At 38.9% G+C, this 14,590-nt stretch overlaps 1 protein-coding gene across 5 annotated transcripts in view; it reads left to right on the forward strand.

Annotated features, from left to right (window-relative positions):
- FMNL2 (formin like 2) overlaps positions 1-14,590 on the forward strand; it is a 300,538-nt gene that overhangs the window by 177,094 nt on the left and 108,854 nt on the right. For all 5 annotated transcript variants that reach the window (XR_008528208.1, XR_008528209.1, XM_054562400.1 and 2 more), the window contains exon 3: positions 13,567-13,647. Coding sequence is in view for 3 of the 5 variants with exons in the window: in XM_054562400.1 (XP_054418375.1) it covers positions 13,567-13,647 (81 nt within the window). In the remaining 2 variants the exon portion in view is untranslated. The remainder of the gene's footprint in view (positions 1-13,566; positions 13,648-14,590) is intronic.

Raw genomic sequence — 14,590 nt, forward strand, 5'->3', positions numbered from 1 at the left:
TTCTGGCTTGAGATTTAAAAGAGACTGTCTTCCGTTCCTTGAAGTCTCCAAATCTGAGTAAAGGTAGTGGGTTAGTTGCTGTTTAAAAAAAGGCAAGTTTCTTTCAGTTTCCCTCCATTAAGCCAAGTTTCTGTTCCATTAAGACTCACTGAGGGTCTCTGATCCCTTGATTCTGGATCCTTGGAGAAGTAGGTGCCAACCTTGTACGATGAGCTATCTCATGTTTGATGTCTCTGGAGTCATGGAAACATGAGTCTGAACCTTGAAGCAGGTGTACATTTTCCCTCTTCCAGAGACTCCTTTTGTCATCCAGTTTTTATAGCGGGAAGAAAAGATGCTGGCCTGTCCCACAGGGATGGGGGGAGCAGAAAAAGGGGAAAAGGTGACATAAAGAAAGGGGGGAATTATTTCTTTCAATACAAATCCTTTGATGTCAGCTTGATATAAATGCACTGTCAGGAGTGCTGTGAGGGCAAGAAGCCCAGCGCTCAGTCTGACTTAACTCCTTCGCTGGCAGAGATGACCCCTTACATCGCCTTGTTTGTTTGACATCAACTTGAATGAGTGAGCATCTTCTGTAAACTTGGGAACACTGTTACAGGAAATGAATAATCATATAGGCAATTTATTGGCTAGACCTTTGACACTCTTTTAGAAAATAACTTAAGTGACTTAGTAAGGTGTTTTAGTCGAGAATTTCTGCTTGGTAATACAAATACTACTTTACATTGTTTTAACCTTGGGCGTTTAACTTACAGTTTTTTTTCTGTGGGAGGCTGTTTTTGTTCAGCTTCCACAAAATAGAAAAGTCAAGCAGGATTTTGGAAGTTATCCAGCAAGTAGTTGAGCTGGTACAAAAAATTTCTGAAATTTTCTGGATTCTGAAATGTACCATAATGGTTTGGAAATTGTTTTTTTTTAATTACCAGTGGATGACCTGGATCACCATGTGACTGTGGCTGTTTTCATCAATTCTTTTGTCAGTGAAATGATATATTGAGTACAGCTTGTGAAGGGTGATGTGTTAGGTGCTATGACTGTAATGTTTTAGAAAACAAAATGCCGATCTTTCAAAAGAAGAGATTGAAAAAAGATGATGGAGTAAGTAAATCTCATGAAATGACAGTGAAGATGTAGTAATTTGCATTTCCCTAACGATGCTGGATATCTTTTCATGTGCTTATTTGTCATTTGTGAATCGTCTTTGTTGAAGAATCTCCTCAAATCTTTTGCCTATTTTAAAAAACTGGGCCATTTGTCTTATTATTGAGTTGCAGAAATTTTAAAAAATATACTCTGGATGCACATCTTTATCAGACATATATTTTGCAGATATTTTCTGCTATTTTGTGTCTTGCCTTCTCATATAACAGTGCCTTTCAAAAAACGGTTTTTCTGACGATGTCTAAGTTAGTTAATATTTTATTTTTTATGTGTTTCATGCATTCTGTAGCCTAAGAAATTTTTGCCCAATGTCAGGTCACAAAGATTTTATCCTATGTCTTCTTCTAGGAATTTTATGGTTTTGGTTCTTAGGTTAAAGTGTCTGGTCTATTTTGAGTTAATTTTGGCACAGAGGCGAAATAAGGCTGGAGAGTCACTGTTTCCCCCCCATATGTATATCCAGCTGTTTCAGGCATTTGTTGAATAGACTGCTCTTTTCTCATGAATTACCTTAGTATCTTTGAAAAAACAAATTGTGTGGGCCTACTTTTATACTGTCTCTTCTGTTTCTCCGATCTTCATTTCTCTCTTTTTGTCAGTACAGCACTGTTTTGATTACTGTCTTGAAATCAGGTAGTGTGAATACTCTTTGTTCTGCAAAATTATTTTTGCTACTCTAATTTTTTTTGCATTTTTATATAAACTTTAGAATCAGCTTGTCAGTTTCTAAGAAAAAGCCTCCAGGATTTTGATTGAAGTTGCGTTGTCACTTTAGATCAATTTCAGGAGAACTGACATCTTAACAATGTTGATTCTTCAGATTTATGAACATAACATCTTTATTTCTTTAGGTCTTTAATATCTCACAGGAATGTTTTGAAGTTTCCCAGTGCACATACTTTGTTAAATTTATCCCTAAGTATTTAATGTTTTTTAGTGCTATTCTAATAAAATAAAAGCTTCCAGTTTGTTCCTAGAAAAAATACTGTTTTTGAAAAGCTGCTACACTTTATTTATCCCCTATGGAGAAGCTGGTTTATGCTATATCAGTGAATTTTTAAAACCAAGTTCTACCATTAAACACTACCTTTAATGGTTTCTGTACTATAAACAGCAGCCATAAATGTTGAAGTTTAGTATTCTGAGCTTGGTTCTTATGTTTAAAAGTATGCCTAGAGTAAATGTAAGGATGCGATACGGGCATGATTAAGATCTGATAACTTTCCCTATTTTCAAACTTTATGTTCTCTTCATAAGGATACTTTCTTTGCATGTATTAGACACTTGTTGACTTTACTGGAAGGCAGCTTCCTTCTCTACCTCTTCCCATATTATCTACTTTGAAGGTTCCTTGACATAAATTATGCCATTCACAAATATCACAGTTCACTCAGTTCCGCAAGTACCTATGGAAATTCTGAAAATGGTACCCATGTATTTGCATGCTGTTTGATTTGGGGCAAATAAAGTTTCGGAGAATCTAGTTAATATAATTTTGGTACGAAAAGCAATCCTTAAAATAAGAACATGCCATTCTTTCAAATTCTTCAGTGACTGAAAAATATTTTGCTTTTATCTAAGTCTTGAAATATCTTATGGTTTCTGTAAGAAATCTAAGGCTTATTTGGTCTTTTTGTTTTCTTTTGACTTGATCAGGATCAGAACTTGGTTCTTTTTTCCTCTTCCAGGTTTTATTTGTGTGATACATGGTTAGCTCAAGAGACTTGAAAGATCTTCTGTATGTTATTCTTGTTTGGAAGGAATCCTTAAGTAATGTTTCTGGAATTGTAATAAATGGGGGAGAAAGGTTTCATATTTTCATTTTTCACATGAAGAAACAATGAGGTGTGTTTATTCCCCTTACATTTTTACAGGAAGCATATTCCCCAGAGATTCTGCAAAAATTTCCTGAAAGCATAATCTGTAACTATGGTTTTATAATGTAAGTCTGTATCTTTAAGTGTAACTGAAAATATTTTTTAGTATTTGTTTACCAAGGATATGCATATCCTCTTTGTAAACTGAGTAAAGAGAGGGATTCAGGTATCCAAAGTAGGAAGTACAATCAGAAGCTTTAGTGTGCAGAAGGTCTACTTGGGGAATTTAAGAAAATGCAGATGCTTGAATACTCGATGACTTGGTCAGGAGAATTTTTGTATCCTCAAATGTTTTGGACACAGGTCTTTGGCGGTCTGTATTTTAAGAAATGTCTATCTAAGAGAAGAGAAAGCTTTGGCTCTCCAAGGGAGAAAACAAAGGGTTAGATGATTATCTTAAGGGTTTGTCAGTATAAACCCAACCTTCCATCACTGTATCCAGTTCTTAGAGCCTTAATAACAATAACAACTATAATTACTGAACACTGCTACATGTCAAGCGGAGTCACAGTTCATTCTTTTCTTAGGACAACTTAAGATAATAAACAACCTTTATTAATATTACCTCCTTCATTACAAAATCAACAAATTCAATTAAAATACTTTTTAAATTGGGAAAATGATGAACTCTGAATAGGATTAAAGAAGTCCAATTACTACTACCTATTAGAGGATGAATTATAGGATGTTATGATTAGGAAAGACCTGTTGAACTAGAAGAAACTTTTGCTAGTCTAAATAAAGGAAATTATTTGGAAAAGTCTCATCAAAAGTTATTTTCAGCCTGAGAGCTGTAATGGAACACTTGGAAAGTTGTTCTCTCCTCTTGGACTAGGAAAATGATTTCATATTCAGAGCTGAAGAACGCTTCAGGCTCTCCAAGAAACTATGGCTGTGGAATGAATCTGACATGCTGATTTTTCAAGTCTAGTCCAGTGCAGAAATGGCCAACTTTTAAAGTTGGGAATGAAGGAGAGTTACAGAGTATTCCCCATATGCTCTTTCACGATTCACAGCTCCTTACTGACTCTCTACTGTCTGTCCTACCCATTAGCCTATTATTTGACATCTGCCTTTGTGCCTTCCAAGTTACCATTTAGGTCCTTTTTGCCATTACCTTTCATAAAGTTTATTACTGAGACCCAGCTAAGCCCCGTGAAGTTCCTCGCACATGCCCCATGCTTGCCTGCTTTTGTCCCCATGCTCCCCCATCTGGAAAACTCCTCTGTCTCCTGCTTTTCACACCGTCCCAGGATATCTATATGCTGCCTGTCCTTCAAAACTCAATTCAAAAGCTACTTTCTCCAGGGAAGTTACTTTGATCATCTCAGTTGGAAAGAGTCTTACCTTTCTTTGAACTTCCAAAGGATCACATATGGTTCTTATCATATTCTACTTTGTATTACAGCAATGTCTGTTGTGTCTCAAAGATGAGATTTAATGTTTTGGAATTGAATTTGTTTCATTTTGTGCTTTTTATAGAGCATCTTGCATAATGTGTTCTGGATGAATTATAGAATAAAATGACACAAATTTTTTTTTTTGGCCTTGGTATTTTTTATGATGGTGCCTAGAAACAGGAGACGTACTTATATGTGATAGCAAGGTTTAAGATGTTCAGCCCTGGCAGGTGTGGCTCTGTGGTCAGAGCGTCATGCAGCAACCGAAGGGTTGTGGGTTTGATTCCTGGTTGGGGCACACGGCTAGGTTGCGGGTTTACCCCTGGTCCTAGCGAGGATCCCCGGTCTGGGGGCATAGGAAGGCAACCTATTGATGCTTCTCTCCCATTGATGTTTCTCTCTCCCTAAAAATGCAAATGGAAATGTCCTTGGGTGAGAATTAAAAAAAAGATTTAATATATTCAGAGTCAGGGACTTGTTTAGCAAAATGTTTCTTCAGTAATAACCACAGGGACCCTTCTAAATAGGGTCACAGCTGGCACTAGCTGCCTCTGGTAGTTGTCAGACAAAATTAGAATCTTGTCTTAACTTTCTTTCCTTTCTATCTATTATTGTAAGTAGGTAGAGTCTTAATACCTGCACCCCCTCCCCCGCACTTTTCCTAAATTGCCTCTTCTGTTATACATACACTTTCTGTAGGTGGGACAGTCTGGCAGCCTCTTTGAAGTGTCATGGTTTTTTTTGAGGTGGGGCATGGAATATGCATTCTCTTGGGACTTTGGTATTCTGAATTTCTTGGAGAGAATCTAGATCTGTCTGTATAAATGGTTAGTCCCGTGAAGGCTGAGATGTTATGGCTTCCCTTAGGCCCTTCTGCTTAGGAACCCCGATTCTGGCTTGGCACCACCCCTCCCCGCCAACCCCCACCGGCCCCCACTGTTCTTAGCCTCTGGTATACTGTGTAAATCATTCTGTTTATAGACAGAATACAATATTAATGCCCCTTTGTGTACTCATGTCAACATTGTCTATATTAGAAGGTAAACTCTTTGAGGACATGGATTATTCCTGTCAACATAGCTCTGAAGAGCATTTAGTACCAAGTTATATCCTGCAAACCAGTGCTCACTGATGGCAATGGTCCTGGTAGTAATTATGTCTCATTTAGAGACTGTAGTTTGCTTACTCAGACTTAAAAGGAAGCCCAACTACTTTCAACTTCTAGGAGGGAAAAAAATCACTCAAGTGTAGTGAGTTTATGTGCACAAAAGCAAACCTCTATGAATTTTCACTGTCTCAAGTGAATTATTACAGGATCAAAATAACAAAACATTGATAATGACATAATGATGGTGACATCTGATTTATCCCTGTGGGTGCGGAAGCAATTTATGTAGCTGTGCTCATACGCTTCTGAAATAGAGCCAGTGACCTTGGGGTCCCCCAAACTGGGAGAGAAGCTGATCGGTGTGTCCCCCATGGCCATCCATTTCCTTATTTTCGGATGTCACAATAGTTTCTTTCCTTAGACCTAAGAATATCAAGGTATAAGATAAATTTGAGTGAAATTCTGTTTGATTGTGAAGCTGCTTATCTAAATATAATTTATAGAGCAAAAATGCTTATAACATGCTGGTGTAAGTCCAGCTAACATCAAATTAACCTCAGTTAAGTAATTTCTCATGTAATTATGCACATGGATAGAGAGAATGCAAAGGATTAGAAATGTTTTGCTAGATGAGCGGAGTGTCCAATTCCAATTCTTTATGCGGAAAGGCTTTCGGTGACAAACTTTATTAGATTTAGGTGGAGAAAGGGGGGCATGCAGGGAAGGAGGCCCCAAAGACACAGCTCAGCTGGTTGAAGAACCTAAGGCTGCCTGTCTGTGTCTAATAGGAAAGGCCATGTTGTAGCATTGCTGATGATTAATTTTGTTTATTGTCACTTTACCCAATTAACTTTGGTGACATCCCTTCAGAATGGCCTGGGTGTGTTTTGGGGAGAGGGGAGCAGGGGCTCAAATAAACTGTTATAAAAATCCTCTTAAAAAAAAAAAGAATGGCTTGGTTTTCCATTTTGCACTGTAGTGGACATGAATGAACCTTAGTCATGAAGTGTAGTCCAGTAAGTGCTTGGTCTTCTCCTTATCTGCGGGCTAGACCTGTGTCTAGGCTGCCTAACCTTCCCGAAGGCCCGTGGGGGAGGGGAAGCCAGCACTGGCCTGAGTGACTGAGTTAATGAGAAATGTATAATAATGAAGGGCACTACGCAGTTTCAGAGGCATTGTATCTCTGTGTTCAGAGATACAACACAGGCTTATCAGCAGATGGTCTTCAGCTCTGACATTAGTTTGGCTGACTTCTAGCACAGGGCCCCCTGGTTGAATGCTCTATACAGTGTTTACAACCTCTTTGCATACTTTTAAACTTTAAAAATTTACCCTTAATTTATGAGAGAAGTGACTTGTATATGACATTTAAAAGAAGTGTAATTCTTTGAACCTTATTAAGGATTAATGGTGTACCAGATACTCTTCTACATACTGGGACTCAGAAAAGAACGTATTTCCACATATTTATTTATTTACATTAAAAAATTTTTATTTATTTTTTAGAGAAAGAGGAAGGAAGGTAGAAAGAGAGGGAGAGAAACACCAATGTATGGGTTGCCTCTTGTGCACCCGCCACTGGGGACCTGGCCCGCAACCCAGGCATGTGCCCTAGACTGGGAATCGAACGGGCGACCCTTTGGTTCACAGGCCAGCACTCAGTCCACTGAGCCACAACTGCCAGGGATGTATTTCTACCATTTTAAAAACTTTTATCAAAAACAAGATGAGTACACTTGTTACAGTGTGGTGAAAAGAACAAGGATCAGAAACTCAGAAAACCTGAGTTCGAATCCCTGGTATGCACTATGTGTATGAGTGTGTGCCTGTGTATGTATGATTTAAGACAAGTCATTTAATTTCTGAGCCTCAGTTTCTCCATCTATAAAGTGGAGTTAATTTTGACCTAACACCCAGGAAAACTTGAGTGAGTTAACAGGTGTAAAGAATATGGTAAGACATATTATTAAAAGATAAGTTAACCTTTGAGAAGCAAAAGTCCTGCCCCAGATGAAAAGGCAATTGTGTTCCTGGGATTGCATAAATGAAGTGTCACTTTCAGCTGTGAGAAGACATGTCCTGATTATTACCAGAGAAATGGAATTCCTGACACTCTATTAAAGTAAAATATTTGCAAACGACACGAAAAGTTAATGAAGATCCTGATTTTCAGGCTTGTTCTCCCCTTCTCTTTCTTTCTACGCCCCTCCTAGTGCACTCTGCGATCTAATGGGCCTGAGTGTTGCGAAATGGGTTCAGGCCCTTTTTTTTGTGAATGCTTATGGGGAATGATGAAAACCTCAGAGCAATTTTTATTTCTTATCCAGAAACATTCCATGAAGAAAGTTTGATCACACAAAGAGATAAATGGCAAGAGGTCAGTGTGGTGGTGATGTTATATTGATTAGACATTTTGTAAGAAACTTGTGTTTCATTTTTTATTTTATTTATTTTTTAAGTTAAATTTATTGCGGTGACATTGATTAATCAGATTACATAGGTTTCAAGTGTACAGCTCTGTAATACATCCTCTCTGTATTGCACTGTGTGCCCACTACCCCAAGTTGTATCTTCTTCCGCCACCATATATTTGACTCTCTTTACCCTTTACTCTCCCTCAGCCCGCTTCCTCTGGTAACCACCATACTGTTGTCTGTGTCTATGAGTTTTTGTTTGTTTTTCTTGTTTGTTCATTTGTTGCTTTCAGTTTTATAACCCGCATGTGAATGAAATTCTTAACTTTTTCTGTCCGACATTTTGCTTTGCATGATATTCTCAAGATCCATCCATGTTGTTGGCAAATGGCAATTTTTCAACTTGTCTTATGGCTGAGTAGTATTCCACTGTGTGTATGTATCACATCTTCTTTATCCAGTCACCTGGCGAAGGACACTTCGGTTGTCTCCATGTCTTGGTCACCATGAATAATGCTGCAATGAACATAAGGGTGCATATGTCTCTGTGAATGAGACATACAGATCGCCAACGGATACATGAAAAGATGCTCAACTTCACTAGCTGTTAGAGAAATGAGTATCAAAACTACCTCACACCTGCTAGAATAGCTATTATCAACAAAGCAATAACTTTGTTGGAGAGGTTGTGGAGAAAAAGGCACCCTCATTCACTCCTGGTGGGAATGTAAACTGGTACAGCCACTATGGAAAAGAGTATGTCAGTTCCTCAAAAAATATAATAATAGAGTTACCATGTGACCCAACAACTCTCCTTCTGGGTATCTACTTGAAAAATTAGAAATTTGTATTCTAAACATTCTTTCAAATGCTTATAAATCCATATTGTCAAATCACCATAATTAAATAATATTTTTGTCCCCCAAGAGTAATATTTCTAAACAATGTAACTCAGGTTGAGGACTTTATTTAATCAAGCTACCCATATCAGTGATGCTGAACAAGTAGGTAATAACTAGTTATTGAGGATAGCGTGTGAGAAATGAAGCAGACCTGGAAGTGAGGATGATGGAATACTGCCAACCAGGGCAGTTCAGGGTTTCAAATCAGCCTAAAAATTCTAATATTTAGAGAAAAAATATTAATATAAATAAATATGTCCATAATCTATCCGAAGCCCTTCATAATAAAAATGTGTTTGGTAAGGCGCTGTCGTTCTCCAGTGCACTCCCCTAACTACTTGTTTTGTCCAAATGGCCATGTTGAAGAAACAGACAGAAAAGCCTTGGTGAGACAGATGCTGGATTTATAGCTCACACAGGAGCTCTCCTTTTTTAAGATTTTACTTATTTATTTTTATAGAGAGGGAAAGGGAGGGAGAAAGAGAGGGAGAGAAACATCAGTGTGTGGTTGCCTCTGGCACTCCCCCTACTGAGGACCTAGCCCGCAACCCAGGCACGTGCCCTGACTGGGAATCGAACGGGCGCGCCTTTGGTTCTGAGGCTGGCACCCCATCCACTGAGCCACCCAGCCAGGGCACACAGAAGCTCCTTTTAAGATTAGAGAAACAACCTTCAGTTTTACAAAAATGATTGGGTCTTTGTATTCTTTGGCCATTACAGTTTTATTTGAATCCCTGGATGTAAGCTGATGGCTGTAATGTAGACCTACTGTGTTTTAAAACATTAGGCTTCTTCATTTTCTGTTTATTGGAAATACGTTAATAAGTGACTCAAAAAAGTGAAAAATGTGCCAAAAACATCAAAGCAAATGCTAATAAGCACACTTGAAAAAGTATTACACTTAGACCTTGTCCATAATTTCAGGGGAATACTTATAAGGAAATATTTGCAGGACCAGTAAATGCATATACCGGAGTTGGCAAAAGTAGGTTTACTGTTGTGAGTATGCAAAACCAAGTTTATTCTTATATTATTGTTTATTAATTATGGTTTTTTTTTGTATTACAACTGTAAGTCTAATTTTGCCCACTCCCGTATTTGAGGAGGCCTTTCTCGTTTACCCTAATCTTAAATAGGAAATGGAGAAAGCTCCATTTATTGGCTGTCGGAAATGGGATTCACTAACTGAGCGAACGCCAATGTTTTATGAGCTATTGAACCAGATTTTGTTATTTTAAAGGAATAAATATGGCTCTTTTGATGTGGAGACACTGCCTAAAAGAACAAATATTAGAAATCTCTCAGCAACTGTCCACAGATTTAAATTTTAGGTTCTCAAGCAAATACTACATTAGCCAGAGTAAAAATTCCATGAGGTTCATGTGTTGAAGACCTTATAGTTAGAAGTAATTGGTTGCTGTAGTAGAGGGGAGCATAGTTTTGCATTGTCCCTAGTCCTAGAATTCTTGAAAATTTGAATTGGATTATATTATTAAAAAGCATAAGTGTTATATCCTAATGTATCTCAGACATCAACTATTGCTATGTGCAAGGTTAGAACTAGTAACTGGTTTCTAGTTAGCTCACCAGTTCACTTTTCAGATCAGAGCTCTTGTGACTATTTGAGCCTTCAGCTGGGCTGTTTATTGCTGAAACCCCAAGGCAGTTGGATTCTATTTGGTCCCTTAATGAAGTGATGGTGATTTTAAGTTAAAAAAGACTTTCTACAGACATAGTGATGACACTAGAGATGTTTCTTGTGGTAGAAAATTGGGGGTAACACTTAGGAACAATATGCTGATCTTTTTATGTTAAGAGCTTTGTTGCGATATAATTTATATACTATAAAATTTACCTTGATCATTTTTTAAATAAAGGGGAAAGATTGATACGTGTCTCACTATAAGCTACTTCCTTCTATTTTAAAGAAAAATAAAATATATATACTTTCACTAATACGGTTATTTTTTTGATAATAAGATGATCTCTTTTTTTTAGATTTTTATTTTTGTTTTTAGAGAGAGGGGAAGGGAGGAAAGAAGAGGAAGAGAAACATTGATGTGTGAGAAAAACATCAATCTGCTGCCTCCTGCCTGCTCCTCAGCTGGGGACTGAACCTGCAGCCTAGGCATGTGCCCTGACTGGGAAGGGAATCAGCAACCTTTCACTTTGTGGAACAATGCCCAACCCACTCAGCCACACCAGGCAGGGCGAGATAATCTGTAGCATTTTTAAATCTCTAAGGAGCAAGACTTGAGTGGATCATGAAGAATGCTGTGGCTCCCTGTGTTGGAGAAATGCAATTCACATGGGATAAACAAATGCTTAAACATGCTGGCCAATGTCACCGTTGTGAAATACTAAAAAACTCCATTGTGGTATAAGCAATAATCAGATTCTAAAGAATTACTAGAAAAACATCATTTGGGTTGTAGGTAGAGGAGAACCTGATAGGAATTGTCCAGATTTCATAATGAAAAGATTGTGAAACCTAGGAACAATGTAGCAAGTAGGACAAAGCCAGTATCCATGTAACTAGTATTTAGGTCAAGAAATAGAGAGTTGCTGGCCTTTCAAGGAATACTTAGTATTTCCTTTCCCCCACCACAGCCCTCCAGCTATCATTTTTATGCTATCATTTTTCTATCTCTATCTTTCCCTCTCTCTCATACACACACACACACACGCACACAGACATAAATAAAATCATGTATGTATGTGTCTAACCATTAAAATTTAATTTTGCCTATTTTGCGTAACTCTTTATGAATTAAATCATGTGTTCTTTTTGTCTCAAATCCAGGTTTATAAGATCCATCTATGTAGAAACAAGTATTACGTGCAGTATAGTATATTCATTGTCATTGTAATATACCATTGTATGAACATAATACAAGTACTTCTTCATTTTGTAGTTTGCGGGCATTTCAGTTGTACACAGTTTTTTACGACTGCATATTATGCTGCTTTGGACTTTATAAAATTTGATACACATGGGCATGAGTTTCTCAAAGTGTAGTCCTTCCATCCACAGCATCGGTACAAAACTTGTTAGAATGCAGATTCGTGGGCCTTACGCCTGATCTATTTTCAGATATCATTTATATATGCCCTAGCTGTGTGACTCAGTGGATTGAGTGCTGGCTTGTGACCCGAAAGGTCGCTGATTCGATTCCCAGTCAGGACACATACCTGGGTTGTGGGCTGGGTCCCCAGTTGGGGGTGAGTGAGAGGCAACCAATCAGTGTACCTCTGGTACATTGATGTTTCTCGCCTTCTCTTTATCCCTCCCTTCCCCCTTTCTAAAAATAAATAAATAAAATTTAAAAAAATTATTCATATATATGAAGTCTGTGTAGAAGGTATCCAGCCATGTAATATGAAAAAGAGACATTTATTGAAGAAGATACAAGATACAAGAAACATTATACATAAGACAAAGACACTTCAGTCCCCTTCAAATTAGGCACCTTGGGACCTCACACAGTTCTCCCAGTCACCATGAGGTATCCTGTTGTATTTTCCTGAATTTCATTGATGGTCTAAAATCTCTTCCTTTCAAAGGCAATTTTAGTTTTGGGAAAAGCAAGAAGTCTCAGGGTGCCAAATCTGGGCTGTGTGGGAGCTGAATCACCTGGGTGATTTGATGTTTTGCCAAACAGCTGTGCACAAGACACGATGCATGAGCAGGCGCATTTTTGTGATGAAGCTGCCAATCACCAGTTGCCTGTAGTTGTGGCCTTCTGAGTCATCTCAGTAGTTTCCGTGGAGGAATGCTCAAGCTGAATGTAAAATTTGATGCAGATTCGTTACTCTACTTGCTCAGTTGTTTTGAATGTGATGGCTACAAGGTACACATGCCCACTCAATGGCATCTACCCCCTACCCCCTCACAGTGATTAGTACAATGAAGTCGTCATTGTTCACACATGCGCATTCCAGTCCACTCTCCTTGGCTGCCAGGTTACATTGATGTTGTGTAAACCATTCTCATTATGTTAACAATGGCTGGACTTTTTCCAGACAGACCTCATATCTGTGATATGCCTATTTCAATGATTGTCCTTTTGCTTAAACTATTTTCGGGCCTTCTGGTTTGGAACTGCCTTAGGAGCTCATTAGTAATCACACTCATGTGTATACATTTGCACAAAATACACACACACCCCCACACTCGCTCCAGTCTCTTAACAATAGACTCATTACTCATTTTGAAACAAGTACTGTAAGTTTTTTTTTATAACAAGTTTGAGTCAAGTTTTTGGTTTTTTCAAAAAATTAATATTCAAAAGAGAAATATATTTGCTAACATTGAAGATATTCAAAAACTGCAATAGACTGAAGACCTGCTAGAAAAGGACCTGCTTACTGGTTGGGCAGAACATTATTCCTAGAGTGGGAGCTGCAGGGCCCTACAGGGAAAGCAGCATAGACTTAACTAGGGCAGACATGGGTTCAAATGCGTTTGTACCACCACAGCTGTGCTATCTTAGGGAAGTGCTGAATTTCTCTGAGCTTCCTTTTTCTCCTACTGCAGAGAGGGTGATAGCATCATTAGCACGTAATGATTATTTGCAGGGCCACATTCATACTGTGGGTGCCTTTCAGCTTTGGATGAACAGTATTCATCTGTTTGAACATGGCCGATTGTCATGCCTTCGTACATATCATGCTTTTTACTTTATTTTTGTGCTCCCACAGGAACGATTCCAGGTGAAGAATCCTCCCCATACATACATCCAAAAGCTCAAAGGCTATCTGGATCCAGCTGTAACCAGGAAGGTAAGAGGGATTTATTTCCACTTTTTGTTACCACTTCCCCGTGAGTGAGCAGAATCTTCTGCATTGGAGAACTTCCTTCCTCTGCATTATAGCCTCTGCCAGAGCCTCCAGGAAAACAACCCGTGGTGATGAACAACAGAAGACAGAGGGAAAAAAGCTGTCCTTCTCATGTGAGAGGATGTGCTTAAAAGTACTTTCCTGAGATGGAAGTCACGTATCTCTGATGGTTATTGAGTCACTGCCATTTCCAATTACGCGGGGCAGTGAGTCCAGTGCAGAGGTGTGTGGGCCCCTAGAAAAACAGGCCTAGCAAAGGGAAGACTTGTCTTTCATGTCCTGGTGCATTTCCAGAGACCTTGAAAAATCACTGCGGCTTTGTCATCCCAGCTGTGCTCTCACATCCTGTGTTGATGCTTTTAGCAGCTTCCCCGCCCCATCCCTGCCCCAGGCCCGGGGAAGGTAAGAAGAGAATAGCTGGTTCCATTCTCAACTGACTTTCTCCTTTTACAGACAAGCCCTGCTTTGTGCAGCCACACAATTGGCTCCCACTGCTGCCTCGTGGTAAAGCACGCAGCCTGGCACGGCCCCGTGGCCCGGGGCAGGCCTGGGATGTCTCAGGGCAGAGCTGTCTCTGCTCAAGATGGGTAAAGGGCCTCTTCACCAGATAGCACTTGTTTTTCGGTTGACCTACCACCACTCCTGCATTCAAGGCTGCAGAGAAAATATCTTGAGCTGAATTTCCTCTGTCGTTTCCGCACAGGACTCATGAGAGAAGAAAGGCACACTTTTTCCAGTTAGCCACTGTTTCCAGGACTCTAGTATTTTAAAACAACAACAACAACAAAAAACCTCCTTTTTATTTACTTTCTGCTTTCATTCAACTCTCTTCAACCCTTCTCCCCCCCCACCCCAAAAGTAAAAAAAGTCAAGCAAATGAGAACAG

Source organism: Pteronotus mesoamericanus, unplaced genomic scaffold (genome assembly GCF_021234165.1).
Source record: "Pteronotus mesoamericanus isolate MK-2021 breed Mesoamerican mustached bat unplaced genomic scaffold, CSHL_Meso_final scaffold_651, whole genome shotgun sequence".
In the NCBI taxonomy this organism is placed as follows: domain Eukaryota; kingdom Metazoa; phylum Chordata; class Mammalia; order Chiroptera; family Mormoopidae; genus Pteronotus; species Pteronotus mesoamericanus.